Consider the following 19,076-nt stretch of genomic DNA (forward strand, 5'->3'; position numbering starts at 1 on the left):
TAGTGGTAATCAATAATTAAAGAATATAATTGTTATTGATAAAAATAAACTTAAACTTAAGGTTACAAATATAGATATCTTTATTTTGTTTTGTGTGGGTAAAGAGGAAGTAAGTATCTTTGAATAAATTAAATAAATAAAACAAGATCTTAATTTAGTCATGGTTGTGTTATGATGGTTAATAATGACAACAACATTTAATAAATTTAGTAAATTAAAGTAATCATGATTCTGTTGTTTCTTGGAGTGGGCTTTTTATTGGGTTTACAACTTTCACACACAGGGTTCCAAAAAATAAGCTTTGATTTCTTTTTTTTTTTTCACCCTATTCCTCATTTCGGAATTAAAAAGATGTCTGTAATTATTTTACCGGTTCTATTGAGAGGTTCAAAATTACTCAAAAAAAAAGTAATCGAAGTGAGAATTTTTTTGATTTCTTTTTTTTTTTTTTAAATTGATTTACTTTGATTACTGTTATTATTTTTTCTTTTTTATCATAACACAACACTCATTGTTAGGCACCTCCTTTCGAAACTACTTTTGGAAATTGATGAACTTACTCTGCAAAATAAAAAGAAATCGAGCAACAATTGTGATCACATACCACCCACCTTCCTTCTACAATGTTTAAAATAAAAGTAATCAAAGTAAAATAGAATAGGATTTAGAAGAGAAAAGTAATCGAAGTTTAATTTAAGGGCCAAACCTCATATTAATACCCTTTTTTCTCAACTCATCAAAAGAAATCAAAAAACAACAAAACAAAAATGATCACCATCAATTTAAAGTAAATATGATGTGTTATAATGAAGATTCTCAGTTTAAAGCCGGAGGATTGAAATCAATGGTGAAGAAAGGACTTGCTATATTTTTAAAATCACCAAAGAAAAATATTATTCAATTTTTTTTCTCCAATATAATAAAATATACATATATATTTATTTTAATATTTATATATAGATAATTAATTTTATTTTATATATATTACTATTATTTTTTATTATTTGTAAAAAAAAACAAAAAGATGGAGCCAATTGAAAATGAAAATATTAATAAGGATCCAGTGGAGATGGATCAAGTATTATCTCATACAAATTCCATTGAAACATTAACTTCTTCAACAACAACAACAACCACTACAACATCTACTTCAACCATGTCGCCCTCATCACTTATAAATAATGACTATTTAGAAAAAATAAATGTAAAGTTTTCCGAAACTTTAGATTACGATTACCCAACTAAAGACTCCAATGAAGGAGATAAATATAAAGATGACCAGCCATCATACGATGATGATAACGCCAAAAATCATGGTTATAGTTTTATTAAACAATTTAAAGCATTAATTAAGAAAAATATTGCATATCAAGTAAGTTTTAATTATAATTAATTATTTCATTATAATTATACTAATAAAATTAAAAAAATAGAAAAGACAATATAAAACAAATATTATTCAGGCATTAGTACCAGTTTTAATGGTAAGCAGATGCAATCAAAGAAAAATTATAAAAATCTTTATTTTATTAATTTTTAAAATTTATTTATTTTATTTTTAATATTTTTTAGATTAGTATTATGTCTATTGTACAGTTAGCCACACCATCTATTAAATATCAAGACAATTCAAATCCTATTAGTTTACCTTTGCCTTTTATTTTCCCACCATTAATTAATTATTCCGTACCATATATATATGATAGTACAGATGTAAAAGTAGATCTAGGATCCTGCTGCCAAAATAATTCTGGTTTCTTAGAGTTATTCACAACTAAAAATCAAATTTCACCAACTCCTTATGTAAGTTTTATTTTTAATATTTACATTAATTATAATTTTAATTTAATTATTTATTTTTAATATAGTATTCATCACTTGGAAGTATTCCAACTGAAGCATTTACATTCTATAACTATCCAAATCAACATGACATGGATGAAGTTTCCTACAAACAAGGCCGTACCGACAACAAATTCTTGTTGGGTTATGATTTCAGAGAGCTACAAATAACACCTGGTGGGGATCTTAGCGCCAATCTTGTTTCATACTCCAATGATACTACCTGTAGTTCATCACTAATTAATATCATGAACAACGCTTTATTTCAATCATTTACTGGAAGCAACAATATATTGCTGACAGGTGTAAAGACATTCCCATACACTGCATACCAAGAAAGAAGAGATATGATTCAACCACAAGAAAGTAAGATAAATCTTAACCTTTTTTTAAAAAAAAAAAATACTAATATTATATACTTTTATTTTCTTTTAGATTTCTGGTACTTATTTATGATGTCTTTCTGTATGGTATTGTTTGTTGCCAATGTAGTATATGAAAAGGAACATAGATTAAGAGAATCTATGAAAATGGCAGGACTCAGAATGAGAATCTACTGGTTAGTTCAATATTTATTTAACTTTACATTGTATATGGTTATTGTTTTTGTAGCAATTGCATTTGCTTATATTTTGAGTAAGCTACTTAATTTAGAATGGATTCAAATATTTAAATATACTAATTTTTATTTATTAGAATTTAGATTCTTTACTCAAACAAGTTTTACAATTTATTTTGTATTATTTATTTTGTTTGGATTGACACAAATCGCCTTTGCCTTTTTTATTAGTGTGTTCTTTTCATCCGTCTATACCGCTACAGTAGTTTCATTTATTTATATTATTTTCACTGCCTTAAGTTCCAATTTGTTGAACAATGCATTCATTATGAATCCAAACACCTCTCTGGTAACTTTTGTACTCACAGGTCTCATTCCACACGTTGCATTCCACCGTGCCGTCTCCTATATTTCCTTGGCCTACATTGGTAATGCACCAGGTTTGACTTGGACCGATATCTTTGCTCACCACCAAATGCCATCACTCTTTGGAATGCTGTTTGCCGAGTTCTTGCTGTATGGATTGTTACATCAATATTTAGAGATGGTTATTCCATCGGCATATGGTGTAAAATATCATCCACTTTTCTTTTTCCAGCCATCTTTCTGGCGCTCCAAGATGAGTGGTAATCTCATTACTTCCAATGGTATTCCAACTGCTACAAATGGAGGTGACGACAGTACCTTGAACGTAGATATGGTTCCACCAGATGTCTTGGATGAAATCCGCTATACCTATTCCCGTGAGAATACTGCTTCCATCCGTTTGATGAATCTATACAAGAAATTCAAAGTTGGAAAGAAAACAACTGTTGCAGTAGATAACTTGACAATCTCTGTTGAAAAGGGTCAATGTTTCGGTATCCTTGGTCCAAATGGTGCAGGTAAAACAACTACTCTTGCTATTCTCTCAGGACTCTACTCTCCAACCTCTGGAAATGCTCTGATTGCTGGACACGATATTGTAAAGAGTTTGTCACGTGCACAACAATCTTTGGGAGTTTGTCCACAAGATGATGTTCTTTGGTCGGAAATGAGTGGTCGTGAACACCTCTTGTTCTTTGGTAGAATGAAGAATCTAGAGGGTAAGATGCTGGATGACATTGTCGACAAATCATTGGCTGAGGTGATGTTGACCGAAGCCCAAGACAAGCCTGTTCGTGAATACTCTGGTGGAATGAAACGTCGTCTTTCCCTGGCGATCTCACTCATCGGAAGTCCAACTGCAATCTTGCTTGATGAACCAACAACAGGAGTCGATCCATTCTCACGTAGAATCGTTTGGGATGTCATTTCCAGTTACAAATCAAAGTGTGCTATCATTTTGACAACTCACAACATGGAGGAAGCTGAAATACTCTGCGATAGAGTTTGTATCATTGATAAAGGTTTGATGAAATGTATTGGTAGAAGTGGTGATGTAAGTACTTAAAAAAAAAAAAAAAAAACATGTTCAAACAATCAAATATTAATATTATTTATTTATAGTTGAAAACAAGATATGGTGCAGGTCATACTTTATCAATTACAACAACAGGACCATCAACTATTCATGAATTCCTCACCCAAATCATTCCAGATGTGAAATTGATTCATGAAATATCAACTACTAGAACCTATGCAGTTCCCAGACATGCCATTAAGATGTCGTATCTCTTCAAATCGATCCAAGAGAACAAATCGAAATACTTTATTAGCGATTGGGGTATTTGTCAATCTGGACTTGAAGATGTATTACTACAAGCTGCAGAGCATTAGAAATATATTTAATTGTAATAAAATAAATAAAATAGAATTATTAATGTATAAAAAAAAAAAACTAAAGATGATAAACAATTAAATGTTGTTTGATAAAAGATTAATGAATTAATTCCCTGTATATAGGTGTTGATGGTTTGAGAAAGTTTTGATCCAATTTCATTTCTTCACCGTCTTTGCAATTGTAAGATAAAAAAGAATGTTACATTTAAATTTGTAAAGAAATTCATTTCTTACTTTGGAAATAAATTTAATGAGTGGTTTCACAGTTTATTTTCTTTTCCTCTGATGTTAATATTTTGATTGAATTAATAATTGTGTAGTGATAGATAAACATGATGTTACATCTCACGTAAATCTCAATCATTCTCTATATTAAAAAACATTATATATGTTGTTTATTTTATTTTTTCTAAACATCACAAGGATCAATCAATCAAATCAAATCAAATCACTAACACATCAGAAAACACACACCATATATAATTATGATATATACACACAACACACACACACACACACACACATTAAACTCTCTAACACCTAACACACACTTGCACTTGCACCTCTAACACATAAATATTTATACAATATTAATAATTATACAAATGAACAAACTAAACAACATCAATTTAAATTGAATATTAACATTTTTATTATAAAAAATTAAAGGTTCCAAACAGAATAGAAAAAAACAAATCAAATTAATCTTTTTTTTTTTTATTTTTTGATTTTATTTAAATTTTTTTATTTTTTGGTTTTTTTTTTTTTAAATCAAGGAGCAACCATTGTAATATAAAATAGAAAGAAATTTTCAAAAAAAAAATAGTAATAACTATAAAGTAAATCTAAAAGATATTATTAACAAACTAGTTTAATCGATTTAATTTAAAGTTTATAATTTTTTTTGAAAATAAAATATTATTCACAATCAAAATCACAATAATAATATTAGTTAATAATAAAAAAAATATAATAAACTTTGTGTTGTAGTTCAAAAAAAAATAAATAAAAATCTTTGAATAATATATTTATATATATATAGTAGTATAAATAATAATAATATCACAAATTTATTTATAAATAGATTGTTTGTTTGATAGTTAGTTTGATAGATAGATTTTTTTTTGGTACAAAAAAATTTTTGTTTTTGTTTAGTTTTTTTTATTTTATTTTTATTTATTTTTTTTACTTGTACATAATTCAATTTAAATCACTCTTTTTTTTTTGTTTTCTTTTAAAAAATTTCTTCCTAAATCCAATCAATCACACTTTTAATTAAATAGTAATCACGTCATATTCATTGTTGTTGTTGTTGTATAATATAATATAACAAGTAATAGTCATAGTCAAAGATGTCATCAGATTTTCAAATGGATACAGATTTTGAAGATTTTGATAGTTCGAATCTAACTACAAAGAATCTCTTTGAAGGTGCAGAGTAAGTTATTAATTAATCAACAAACAAACAAACAAACAAACAATGTTAACCTTTAAACAAACAAAATCTAACAATTTAAACATTTATCTTTTATTATTATTTTCTTATTTTTTTTTTATATTTATTTTCTTTTCAATAATAATTTTAGTAATAGAGTATTAAATGAAAGTATAAATACTACGTTGAATAATTTACAATATAATAATAATAATGGAAATGGATTTGGTATGGGTGCAATTGACCATGCCAGTCAACAACAACAGTACTATCAACAGATGCATTCACCTCAGCAGATAGACTATAGAGGTACTCCACGAGGTGGAAGTATACCTTCGCAATCGCAGTATCTTCAACACAGCAATGGTGGCAGTCCGCTTCACATCCCCCAGTCACCATCGTCGCCATTGATGTCACCATCGTCGCCTTTCAACGGTCGTCAATCGAGCGGTGGAATTCCCCAGCAAATCCCTCCACAGTCTCCACAGCAGATACCACAACAACACTACCCACAACAACCACAACAACAACAGTATCAGCAACAACAGTATCAACAACCGCAACAACAGATGCATCATCAACAACCGCAACAGATGCAACCACATCAACAACAGATGCACCAACAACCACAGCAACAGCAACAACAACAAGCACCTTCAACAGCTATTAGCTCGCCACAGCCAATTCTCGACACCATCTACAAGTTACTCTCTGAGCAAGAGACCAACTTGGTAAAGATGATACATGATCAATCGATACTTTTGAATCGCATTACACAACCACTAGACGAACAAACCATTCACAGTCTACAGGCACTCAGTCAGCAACAAGTAACTCTCTCCTCACAGATGAACACAGAGATGTCTGCTCTCGATGCCACAAAGAAGGGTATGATCTTGGATCCAACCGATCTCGCAAAGCTCTTTGCTCTCAGACAAGATCTACAGATTCAATTCAAACAACTCACTCTGCTGCACCACGAAATACAAAGTGTATTAAACCCAACAAATCAACCAACTAAACCAAAGTAAGTTTAAACTATATTAATAATAATAATAATAATAATTTTAAAAAAAGATTACTTACTAATAACTATTTTTTTATTATTTATTTAGTATTGCTTTGGTAATGAAAACACAACCATTCCCAGTTGTCATTACAAAAGGTAAACAGTTGAGTGAGAATCAGTTGGTTGTTCAAATCCTGACTGGTGCAAGATCGAACTTCCATATTAATGGACCTGTAAAGGCAACTTTGATGTGCGACAATCACCCAACAAATAAGAATAATCCACAACAACAGCTAGAGATGGATTCTCAACCAATTTATCCAGCAACGCTCACCGCTCACTTCCCCCTGAAGTTCTTGGCTGGTACAAGAAAGAGTTCTGTAAATTTGAAATTCGGTGTCAACGTCCGTGATATGGATAGTGTAACAACAGCTGTAGAGAGTGATTCATCCAACCCATTCGTAGTCATCACAAACGAATGCCAATGGGAAGGTAGTGCCGGTGTATTATTAAAGAAAGATGCTTTTGATGGACAAGTAAATTTTCAACTACAATAACTTATTAGTGATCATACAAATAACTAACATACTAAACTCACTCTTCTATTATTATTATTATTTATAGCTTGAAATTTCATGGGCACAATTTATAAATACATTACAGAGACATTTCCTGATTGCTACAAAACAAGATCAAGTCAGACCAAAGCGTCCACTGTCCCAATTTGATTTTAAATATATTCAACAACACTTTTTCGCAAATCGTTCAATCATTCACCAACAAGATTTCGATAGGTTCTGGAATTGGTTCGGAAAATCTATGCAAACTCTCAGATATCAAAGACATATTTCTACCTTATGGCAAGAAGGGTAAGTTTGTTTTTTTTTTGTTTTAAACTAAATTACACAATTCAAATATTAATTGTTTTTTTTTTTATTAAAAAAAGTATTATCTATGGTTATATGGGAAGACAAGAGGTAAATGATGCTCTTACCAATCAAGATCCAGGTACATTTATCATTAGATTTAGTGAAAGAAATCCGGGTCAATTCGGTATCGCTTACATTGGAATGGAGGTACCACATCGTATTAAGCATTATTTGGTGCAACCAAACGATACTGCAGCAGCAAAGAAGACATTCCCAGACTTTTTGGCAGAGCACCCACAATTCATCAATATTTTGCAATGGACAAAGGGTCCTGATGGTTTACCAAGATTCTTAAAGTCACATAAAGATACCGCTTTGGGTTCATTTGCTCCAAAGAAAGCTCAGCCAGCTCCTATCGGTGGTTATGAGCCACTTGGAAATTAAAAAGACATTTCTTAAAGAAAACAAAAAACTTTTATAACAACATAACATTCCAAAACACTGAAAAAAAAAAGAAAAAAAGAAGTAATTAAAAAAAAACAAAAACCATTAAATTTATTATTATTCAAAAGATTGATGATCAATTTGTATTGCTATATATTGAAAAACATAAAGATAAATGCGGGTTGATTACCACACTAATTTGATTTTTTTTTTAATTCTCAGTTACCACCAATCGTTCTATATATATATAATCTATTGAAATGGTTTGTTTTTATATTACTCTGAATTGATAACACACTATGTTACTCATATTATATCTTCCGAGTAATGATTAGAGGTTTTTTTAAATCTACTTCCACTTACCAAAAACGATTAAGTAAAAAATATATTTTATTGATGTTCACATAAAAGAAAAAAAACTTTAACACTTAAAGAAATATGTATTTATACTATTAAGGAAAAAAAACAACACACCAAAGAAGATTCATCATATTTTGATATATCGAGAAAGACTTAAATATGTTAGACAATTTTTATTTATAAATAAATAATTAAAATTTATTTAATTTTTAATAAATGTTTACAAAATAAAATAAGTATACTCACCGATTGATAAAATAGAGGTAATTTATAACCTCTTATATATTTTATATTCACCTAAACAGTTTATATAACCTCAATCCTTTTCTTCCTCAAACTAAGATGTTTAGTTTATTAATCACAAATCAAGTGTTGTGTACAGACCACAATGAAATTTTTAAATTTATTTGTTTTGCTTGTAATAAATTATTTTGTTCGCAATGTGTTACAGCGCACACCAGGCATTATCCACTTCATTCCTTTCAATTTGAACATGTCTCTGATTTAAAATTAAATCTAACCTCATCAAAGAGTAGTTTTAAAATAGATAGAGATATTAACAATAACAATAATGACAATAACAATAATAACAATAACAACAAAAATAATAATATCATTAATATTGAAAATCAATATTCTAGTAGTTCAGTAATACAAAATAAGATTATTCAGTTGTGGGATCAACTCAAAATTCTTTCCACACTTGACCACTCCTCAAATTTGGTCTATACTAAAATCCACAATTTTTTTGAATCTCTCCACCAAGCACTAATATTGGAAGAGCAAAGGTTGAAAAGAAACCTCAATCATGTTACGGATCCAATCGAGCCAAAAGTGGAGATGTTGTTGAAAGAGTTAGTCCAATTAATCAACATCTTGAATATCAATAATTACAAACAGCCCCAACCCCTACAATTGAGCCTATCAGAAGATTCCCAAGACTCAGAAGGTTCTGAAGACTCTGATGAATATTATAGCTTTGCCGATGACGTTTCCAATAATCTTGTAGACCAAACCAAATGCTTCCAAACCCAAGAGATCATGAAATCTATTGTGGATTCCGAAAACTTCCAATCATTTTATCAATCAAATATTTTCACAATATTTAATCATAAAGATCATCCAAACAATAATGTTTTTAATATTAGACGACCCCAATATAATAGTAATGATGATCTAAAATTAGATTTATTGGTTCAACACAATAGTATCTTTAAATCAACTGAAGACTCTTTCAATTCCAATGTTATATTGGACTTGGAAGTTGGAATATATGATTTTTCAATTTTAAAAAAATCAATTGGCAAATCAATTCAACTGAATATAATTAATAACGAAAACAATAATCAAACTTCTTCAGAACCATCATACACCTATCTATTTTCACCTCACAAGAATAAAACAGCAACAATTTTCAACCTTTCTCTGGGTACATCTGAAGAGGTTCCAATATTTGATTGTTTGTACATGACATTCAGTGCTTGTCTTACCATTGGAGAATACATATATATATTCGGTGGCTACACTATCAACTTTTTCTTCCGTTTTTCAATTCGAACCAAAAAAATTGAAAAAGCAGATATGAAAGGTATAAGAGGTGGTTTTGGAACTTCTATTTGTTATGATGGTCTACAGTACATTTATATTTTGGAGGGTCAGAATCCAGATCAAACCTCAAGAATTGACCGTTATGACATTCTTAATAACGAATTCGAAAGATTTGGAGTGTTGAAAAATCATATTTTTCATGTGTTATCAATCTATTACAAAGAGATGATCTATACATTCCCAAGTAACAAGAATGTAATGATCAGATTCTGTCCACACACTAAATCAATCGAAGAGTATGAATTAAAATTCTTATTTAGTAGCTCTAAATCAGGATGTACCGATGGTAATGGAAATGCTTATATCCTAGCGCAAGATGGTAGTTTTATAAGGTACAATATAGAATTCAAACAATTCAATAGGCTTCAAAGTATGCCAAGGAATGAACATGTATACACTTCAATGGTATTTCATAAAGTATCGGATTACGAACACAATATCTATTATATGGGTGGAACAATTCATAAGAACTATAAGTATTCAATTGAGGAAAATGAATGGACAAAAATTTTTAAAGGTGATCAGTTTGAAAGGCAAACACGTGGAGCAGCTATTATTAACTTTTAAATAAAAATACAATTTTAATGTTTTTTTACTATATACTATTTCTATATTATTTTATCTTTTGGAATTATCTATCAATTTAGCTCAACTACAACTGGTAATTCGATCTCAACAACTGGTGGGGAAATAAACAATGATAACACTTTTACAATAACAGGTGGTATCACAGGAAATGATGTTTCCACAACAGGTTCTATTGGTACTAGTTTAAGATATAATTTTTAATTTTAACCTTTGAAAAAAAACTTAACTTTAGAATACAAAAATTCGAAAATACTAATAATTTTAAATCAATAAATCTATTATTATCACCTATCGATTCATATTTAGTGAGATTGATTCTGTTAAAAGTTAAATATTACCAATAAATAAATCTGTTGCAGTTTAATATTGAAGCCATTTCTCTAAACTTAATTGAAAAGTAAAGAATAGATAAACTTAAAAAAATTACTTAAATTACAAATATATTTAGTTTTAAATAAAAATACAATAATATTAATTTAATGCTTTTAATTTCCTATTCATATCTTTAAGGTATTGTTTTTTCTTGTATCTCTTTCTGAGATAGATTGAAAGTGCCGCAATTATTGCCACACCTGGGACCACAGTGCAAACGATAATGACTATCATCTTCCAATTGTCGTCTTTACATTCACCGGATCCATAATTGGATGTTAGCAGTGAGTTGAAAGATGGGTCAAAAGTTGCATCTTTTTCAAAGTATGAGATTACCACCGCCGTGGCAAGAGCATACACTCCAGGTTTTTTGTTCTCTACAACAATTGGGTCTTCTTCTCCCAAAACAAATCTTCTTGATCTAACGATACGGTTGTCAATAAATAGGTAGCTTGCAAACTTGGCTTGTAGAACTGAATCACCAGCAACAATTTGATATTGATCGTCAACAGAGGTAGATTCCGTTTGGATTCTTTTACAACCATTTTCAATGGATTCATCAGTCTTTGACAAAAAGATGACTTGAAGGTCGTTTAGTCGCTCACTAAATGTCCAATTGGTGAGATGGACCACAAACTTGCTGGAATTCGATTGGATATATATGTCTTGCCCTGCGAAATTGACTACCGTTGGGTTTTCATAGATGGTAACATTCATTCTAATGACAACAGTCTCGTTTTTGAAAGTACCTGTATATTCCCCGGTAACATTGTTTCTTGCCCAGATGATAGTTGACAACGGTACGGTTTTTATTATTAAACCAGTTGGTCCAACCTCTCTAAGATGAGTTATGGCAGATGTGAAATTAACGTTGGCAGGGTTGACTGTTGTACCATTGTTTTCAGTTGGTTTGCCACCTGGCGTAGTTGGTGTTCCGCAACCCATATCTGTCCAACCAGCTTCACAACGACAAGTACCTGTTTCCGTATCACAAGTACCGTGCTTACATACGATTTCACATGCTTTATCTTGCTTGTAGTTGAATACAAAAGCACCCCCAGAGAGATCATTGGATGTAACGTTCACAAACAAGGGTTGGTAGATATCAGGCTGTGGAGCATTTCCAGCGAATAAACAAGTCAGTGTGGTACTATTAATGAAAGTTGGTTGGTCACATTTCTCCCCTCCAATGGTAATAGTAAGGTTATCTCCAAAGAAATAGTTTCCAAAGATGGTAATCAAGGTCTGTCTATTCTTTTGACCCTGAGAAGCAACTAAAACTAGTGGATTTTTAGGTTCACTGACAGCTTTGCTGAATGGTGCACTAGAGGAGTAGTTAGCTGCAACTACAATGTCTACAATGTTCTTGTTGGTTGGTCTGGAAATACAACTAATTGTTTGATCTACTTCCAAGATCTTAACGCTATCACAATTAACACCATCAATCCACACGAATATAAGTGCTGGATCAATATAAAAATTCTCTCCAGTAATTGTTATAGGTCCACCAATGGCAAAGATAGTTGAAGAATTTGTAATTAAAGGAGCGGTGTATCCAAATGGGACACTGCCTGTATTAATGCCATTAAATCGAATATAGGTTGTACTAAAACCAGCTCCTGGAGGGATGACTACTGCAACTTGTGTATGAGGAGTTTTAAATGTAACAGGCAATGATACACCGTTGAAATATACTCTGATCATGGATTCATTGTTGTATAGATTGCTACCTGTAAGTACTACGATACCTCCTGATGTTGGAACTGAAGACGGACTTATGGAATTGAGGTTGGGTGTTAGATACGCTACATAATTAGATGTTGAGGTGGTGGTTACATTTCCCAATGACGATACGACACCGACAACCAAAGGATAAGGTCCTCCGTAACCAGCAGGAATCTGAATACTGTAGACTGGATTTTCGGGGTTACTTGTAATCGGGTACGATTGGCCATTGAGAGTGAAATATCTGTATCCTGGAGTCATCAATTCCTGAAGATACACATTAACCAATCCACCTTGAGTTCCTAGAGTGTGAGTCAGATTTGCAGCGTAATTTGGTGCCTTTACATAGTACTCATATATGAAATTGTGTTCGGTATTTCGGTTGGGCTGCAAAGTTGGGAGTAGAGTCTGATTACCAAACGAATAAACAAAAATATAAGGAGCAGCCAAGTTAAAGGTAGGGGCATATTGAGAGTATGGAAACAATTCCTTACCAACGTCTGCACCATACAAACTGACAATAGATAAAGTACTATTGCAGTAAAGTGAAGTCCAGACACCAAGATCGGGGATATCCATATTGGTATATGGAAATACTATAGCTGTAAAATCCTGTTCAGCCTTGGTATTAAAATAGGTAAGGGTACTGTATATTCCGTTAATTGACATATTTCTTGTAATTTGTACTGCTTCATCATATGTACTTAGTGTATGCCAATAACTAATAAATCTTCCGCTTTCATATGCTTTTAAAAGTTTATAATTAATTAATAAAATTGAATTGTTATAGGTAGTTTAAGGTAACACTTACAAGTTGGTACTTTAAAGAAAGTTGAATTTAACTTATCAACTTCCACTGTCAGAGGTAATAGTATATCAAAAGAAGTTAGAGATGGTAGAGTGCACTTATAGGAGCCATCGTACATCTTTACAACGTTTGTACAATTCGATCGTGAGTCTTTGAAAGTAAATGATGGTTTGGCATACATTTCATTTCCAAAGTTTAGACCATAGATAAGAACTTCATTTTTAACAAAGTCAGGTATAATAAATTGAACCAAAGGTCTTTGATATGAATATAAGCTGGAAGCATATTGAACGTCATTCTTAGTAAGTGTTACGTTCCAAATACCTGTTCCTGCAGGAACATCGCAAACTACAGTTCCTTTAGAATAACTTGGTACGGGATTGGTGCAACTCATTACAATCGAAGGGTTGGAAAGCTTGGTCATATTGATTTTGAATATATCGTTATCATAAAATGTAATACTTATTGGAATTGTAAATACAACTTGACCTCCTGTGGTAGGGGCGGATAAGGGGATTATATCTGAATTAAAGAAATATAATTAATAATCATCGAGATCTTCATTGGAGAGATAAAAAGATTGAAATTGAATATATTCTTACCATCCAAATTTCCATATTCACAGACATATGGAAGTCTAATGAAACTGTTTTCATTATTATTCCAAGATTTTCTATTTTTATCATAGTGAACATAGTATTCAAGGGAAGTTGAGTAATATGGCTCACCATTTCCCCATAAACAATATCCTGAGCACTAAGACAAAGAATTATTAGTATATTATTCATTGATTATTATTTTATCATAAAAAAAGTTTATACACACTCTTTCATTTTGAGCTTCATAAAAAACCATTCCCGCCTCTGGACCACTAGAATATTTAAATGTACTAATTCTCAAGTGAATATTACTGATATAATAATAGTTTTTCTAAAATTTTAAATATAATTACTTTCTATCATCAGATGAAGATGCTGCAGCAATCCAAAAACTGTTTTGACTAACAAAATCTGGATCAGAAGTTGCAATGAATTCAAACTCTTGTCTTGTATTTACGGTAAATAAATATCTATGTTTTAATCTAATTAGTAAAATGAACTGATATGATTTTTAATTAAATAACAATTCATTTCCACTATACTTACCCCTTTAGAGAATTTTTAGTTCTAGATTCGCAATCAACTTTAGCGTTTGTATAAGAAGAATCCGAGCCAACTACTGTTTCATAAAAATGATTGGTTTCAGGATTAAAAAATAGTATGCCATTCGTGCAAACAAATAAATTTATAAATATAAAAATATAAAAAAATAATATTTATAATTATACATATTTAATAAATAATGATTAGAGAGTTTTGATTGATTGATCAAGAATTCTATCAAACTTTTTCATTCATCTTGTTGTCATAATATGAATTAATATCTTTTCATTTTCAAAAAATTAAAAAAATTTTGTCTCCCACCAAAGATATTTATAAAAAAAAACAATTGCATCTAATTTTTGATCAAGCTTTTGTTTCTCATTTATCCGATAAATAAGGGATTATTTTTGCAAAATGGGTCAAAGTTGTAAAAAAAAAAAATTTCTATGCACTGAAAAAACCAAAATCATCTTGTCCGCACGTTTTTTTTTAATCAAACCCATACATCTATGATCCACTCGTGTGCAAAAAGGTGTAAGCGCAAAAAATTAACACATCCTTGATGACGATTCGGGCTTCAACTTAACATATAGAATCTGCCCAACTGCCAAATAAAAAACAAATTTCTAAAAATATTCATAAATATTGTTTTGATTCAAAGAAAAAAGCAATTAATTATTAAATTTTATCGTGCAAGATGTTCATCTCCCCCAATTAATTGTAACCTTTCAAGTGACAAACAAATTTTTCTCTACTAAAATCAATGGTGTTAACTTTGGCTTCTTTTTTTTTCGGAACTAAGATACAGATTTGGGAGAATTGTTGGTACAAAAAAATATAACCATTTCAAAGCGAAACAATGAATTTAAAGGTAACTTTACTTGAAAATTAACAAAAAGAGTGGTAACAATGACTCAAAGCTCACTCGTTTATTTTTTTCTTTATCTATTTAATTTTATTATCTTTTTTGATTTATTTGTTATTCTTTAAATTTTATATTATATCCGCTTACACTTTAAACTCAACACCCCTACCCTTACCCAATATTGATTAGTTCAATGATTTAAATTTTCAAACAAGTAAGAAGAAATTCTGCTGGTAACCTGTTACATGCTAAGGATTGCCATACCATATATCACCAAATTTTCTTAAATCAATTCAAGTTGTGTGATCAGCATCCATAACTGGAGTTGTTGGATCCGCTATTGATGCTAAATTCTGTGTAAATGTTTTTCCAAGCAACAAAACCTCTCATCATAAAAAATAGTAGTTTTATATGTTTTTAAGAATGAGAAATAAATAAATATGATCATTTTTATTTATCCAAAAATTATTTTAAATACTTTCAAGTAAAACATTGAAATTTCGATACCTAAAGTACCCGATAAAGCAAAAGAAGATAGAAAAAAATTTCAAATTAAATTTTATTTCATTTCATTGATTCACTTAAAAATCAAATTAAAAGATGATGAATAAAAGTGATAGATATTTTATAAGTAAAGAGAATATAGGCGATTCTGAGTATAGACAGTTTCATGAGGATGGTTTTGTGTTTATTAAAGATGTTATAAGTGGTGATGAAGTAAAGAATCTACATAGCAGAGTGGCACCTCTATTCGATGGTAAATTCGAAACAGGCATCTACCCAGATGAATGGTATTGGAGAAAAGGTAATTAGAAGAAGCTGTAAAGATTAAATAATAGTTGATTGATAAATACAATTTTAACCTAAAACTTTATTGATTTATCAATCAATTATTATATAGGTTTATCAAGAGATGATATCACTAGAGAGATGGTTAATGCTTGGAAATGTGATAGATCGTTTGCCACGATTGCTTTACATGAGAAAATGGGTGCAATTGCCGCTAAACTAATGGGTTGGAGGGGTGCAAGATTGGCACAAGATGATATATTTGTTTGTACTATAATAACTAACTATAGTTAGTCATTATTCTATTTCTAACAATACAATACAATATATATAGTGGAAACCAACTACAGGTAAACCAATTGGATTTCATCAAGATCAACCTTATTTCAATTTCTTCACACCAAGTGAAGTTGTCACTATCTGGGTTGCTCTAACCAATGTCAGTATGCACAATGGCACACTGGAGTATGTGAAAGGATCTCATAGATGGCCGGTTACACACAGCCATAGCGATGCTGGATTTCATGCACCGGACGACTATCTCGCAAAGCTAAACGAGGCTGCCAAGAAGGTGAACTTGTCCGATAGCTACGAGAGAGTGTCGTGTGATTTCAGCGCTGGCTCGTGCAGCGTACATCATGGAATGATGTGGCACGGCTCAGCAACCAATCCATCGCCGACAGTCGAACGTGTCAGTATGGCACTCCACTATATCTCATCGGAAAGTCAATTCAATGAGCAAGTACAAGCTGGCTACATCTATGGAAGATACAAAATCTTTGGTTCATCGAGACTCGAAGAATCGTTCTTCCCAATCGTGTATCGTGACGATGGATATCGATCGGAATGTATAAAGTCATTTACAACAACAACAACAACAACTTAACCATTATCATCATCATCATCATCTAATTCATTCTCATAAAGTATGTGATTGGTGTGTGATATTTAACCTGTGTATATATATATATAAAATATAAATAAATAACAGTAAATCTGTAACTATTTATCATCTATCTTGTATTTTCTTTTTAATTAATTTAATTCAAATCCATTTTATTTCCAGCATCGTAGTATGGATTCTTTTTACTTGATTTCTTATCTTTCTTTTTCAGTGGTTGTTTCTTCATGATATCGTTTTGTTTGTTTCTAAGTTTATTTTGCTCTGCCATCTTCTCGTTTTGTATTTGAACTGAATTCGAAAGGTGTTCTTTGAGTGTTGCGAAAGGATCCGATTGGTATGATGGATGCGCTAAAACATTCTTATATTGTTCAATTTCCTTTAAACTAATAGTTATAATAAATATGATTATTAATAACAAGTCAATACTATCATCAATGTAATAGAGATTGTCTTTCAAATGTGTTGATCAATTAACATACGCAATCTTCTTTTTCTTTCTTGTGGTCATTGTAGAGGTACCGCTGTTTCCCATATTCTTTGGTTTGTTTTCATCGTCGTCGTCATCACTCAATTCACTTAGTAGTGCTGCCATCAAATCCTCGGAGGAATTCAACGATGATTTATTACTATTGTTATTGTTATTGTTATTATGTCTGTTTTCATTTGATGTAGATTTGTTTGATTCTGTTGTTGATGTTGATTTCTTTGCAAAAGGTTCCAACTCTAAATTTTATAGTTAAAAATTAAAACGTTTGATTTAGTAATTATTATAAACCTGATATATATAATAATAGTAAATGATAAACTTTTGATATTACTCTTTAAAAATGCTTCTTTCTTTTGTTTTCTTTTCTCTTTCTTTGCAAGTGGTTGTGGACGTCTATCTATCATATCCTCCGATTCAGGAATATTCAATTTCAAAGGTAATCCACTCAGTGGTTTGATATTGCTCTGTAAAATATTTAAATCTAGCTGTGCCTTTGGTACATTTACAAACGATGACTCTTTCTCTGACTAATTTTTTTTTATAATACAATTGTGTTAATTAGTAAACTGAACCTAATAATAATAATAAGATCAAAGCTAATAAAATATTTAATACCTTTGCAAATACATCTTTTTTATTTGATGGTCTTGGTGCACTACTATGTAGTGATCTATCATGTGTTATCTTTGGCATTGATTGTTATTGTTGTTGTTGTTGTAAGATAGATATAAAATTAATAAAATGTAATCTTTCGTTTTTTTTTTTTGTTAATTTTTTTTTTCGTTTTTTGATAATCAAATTAATTTAAAAATAATTTTAATTTTTTTAATTAAAGAGTAATGCAAATCAAATAAAAACATTTTAATAAGATATTTTAATTGTTTAAATTGAATGAATTTATTGGTTTTGTGGTTTTTATTATTGAGTTCAACTTGGAGAATCCGATGAGTATCATACAGAGCACTTTGTGCAGCGGCTAGAAAACATTATTTTTTTGCATTTTCCATCCAATCTTGAGGTAGCATCTATACGTAAGGATAAACTACAGTGCTATTTGGAAAATGGTTCGTCATTTGGTGGAAGTAGCCATTCTTTATTCTTCTTAATGATGGTATTGCAAACAATGGTATCCTTAATGATGTCTATCTTTCTCTTGACCATTACCGCTGGGATTGAGGAAGTCAAACGGGTATATAGGAGGTCTACTAGTATTGCAATTTGTTGGTCAACTATATTGTCCTTATGGTATGATCTCCTATACTAAATAGGTTATTTATAAAAACTATTGTAATGGATGAAATGAGTGGTCTTCTAATGATCCTGAACAATGGATGTCTTCCACATCGGATTCTCCAAGATGAACTCTAATAACTGTAATAACTAATAAACAAACAAATAGTAAGAAATAAAAAACAATAAACAATCAAATTAAACTCTTGGGAATACCACATCCAAAAAAAGCCAATTGTTTTTTTTTGTAAAGTAAAGTTAAAAATAGTGAAAATTTAA

The 19,076-nt window shown here is 30.6% G+C and overlaps 6 protein-coding genes across 6 annotated transcripts; 4 read left to right on the forward strand and 2 right to left on the reverse strand.

Annotated features, from left to right (window-relative positions):
- Positions 1-1,024: 1,024 nt before the first annotated feature.
- Positions 1,025-4,159, forward strand: PPL_04687 (uncharacterized protein; the record flags this gene model as incomplete). Its single annotated transcript, XM_020575586.1, has 7 exons — positions 1,025-1,372; positions 1,464-1,484; positions 1,573-1,803; positions 1,869-2,208; positions 2,278-2,478; positions 2,539-3,821; positions 3,890-4,159. 7 exons carry the CDS (start codon positions 1,025-1,027, stop codon positions 4,157-4,159), a joined length of 2,694 nt encoding a protein of 897 aa, XP_020434381.1.
- A 1,355-nt stretch (positions 4,160-5,514) lies between these two features.
- On the forward strand, positions 5,515-7,919 carry dstA (signal transducer and activator of transcription family protein; the record flags this gene model as incomplete). The annotated part of the gene is made up of 5 exons (XM_020575587.1): positions 5,515-5,600; positions 5,755-6,624; positions 6,713-7,142; positions 7,231-7,475; positions 7,553-7,919. The coding sequence occupies 5 exons, from the start codon at positions 5,515-5,517 to the stop codon at positions 7,917-7,919; spliced, it is 1,998 nt and encodes a 665-aa protein (XP_020434382.1).
- A 702-nt stretch (positions 7,920-8,621) lies between these two features.
- Positions 8,622-10,676, forward strand: PPL_04689 (uncharacterized protein; the record flags this gene model as incomplete). Its single annotated transcript, XM_020575588.1, has 3 exons — positions 8,622-10,123; positions 10,151-10,411; positions 10,535-10,676. 3 exons carry the CDS (start codon positions 8,622-8,624, stop codon positions 10,674-10,676), a joined length of 1,905 nt encoding a protein of 634 aa, XP_020434383.1.
- Positions 10,677-10,946: 270 nt separating this feature from the next.
- On the reverse strand, positions 10,947-15,654 carry PPL_04690 (EGF-like domain-containing protein; the record flags this gene model as incomplete). The annotated part of the gene is made up of 7 exons (XM_020575589.1): positions 10,947-13,318; positions 13,384-13,902; positions 13,983-14,136; positions 14,206-14,251; positions 14,333-14,461; positions 14,526-14,598; positions 15,600-15,654. 7 exons carry the CDS (start codon positions 15,652-15,654, stop codon positions 10,947-10,949), a joined length of 3,348 nt encoding a protein of 1,115 aa, XP_020434384.1.
- Positions 15,655-15,987: 333 nt separating this feature from the next.
- PPL_04691 (phytanoyl-CoA dioxygenase family protein) lies at positions 15,988-17,062 on the forward strand (the record flags this gene model as incomplete). Its single annotated transcript, XM_020575590.1, has 3 exons — positions 15,988-16,192; positions 16,289-16,440; positions 16,511-17,062. 3 exons carry the CDS (start codon positions 15,988-15,990, stop codon positions 17,060-17,062), a joined length of 909 nt encoding a protein of 302 aa, XP_020434385.1.
- A 154-nt stretch (positions 17,063-17,216) lies between these two features.
- PPL_04692 (FAM207/SLX9 family protein) lies at positions 17,217-18,260 on the reverse strand (the record flags this gene model as incomplete). Its single annotated transcript, XM_020575591.1, has 4 exons — positions 17,217-17,463; positions 17,560-17,803; positions 17,899-18,094; positions 18,183-18,260. 4 exons carry the CDS (start codon positions 18,258-18,260, stop codon positions 17,217-17,219), a joined length of 765 nt encoding a protein of 254 aa, XP_020434386.1.
- Between the last annotated feature and the right edge of the window lie 816 nt (positions 18,261-19,076).

The sequence above is a fragment of the Heterostelium album genome (assembly GCF_000004825.1).
Source record: "Heterostelium album PN500 unplaced genomic scaffold PPL_scaffold4, whole genome shotgun sequence".
NCBI lineage: Eukaryota > Evosea > Eumycetozoa > Acytosteliales > Acytosteliaceae > Heterostelium > Heterostelium album.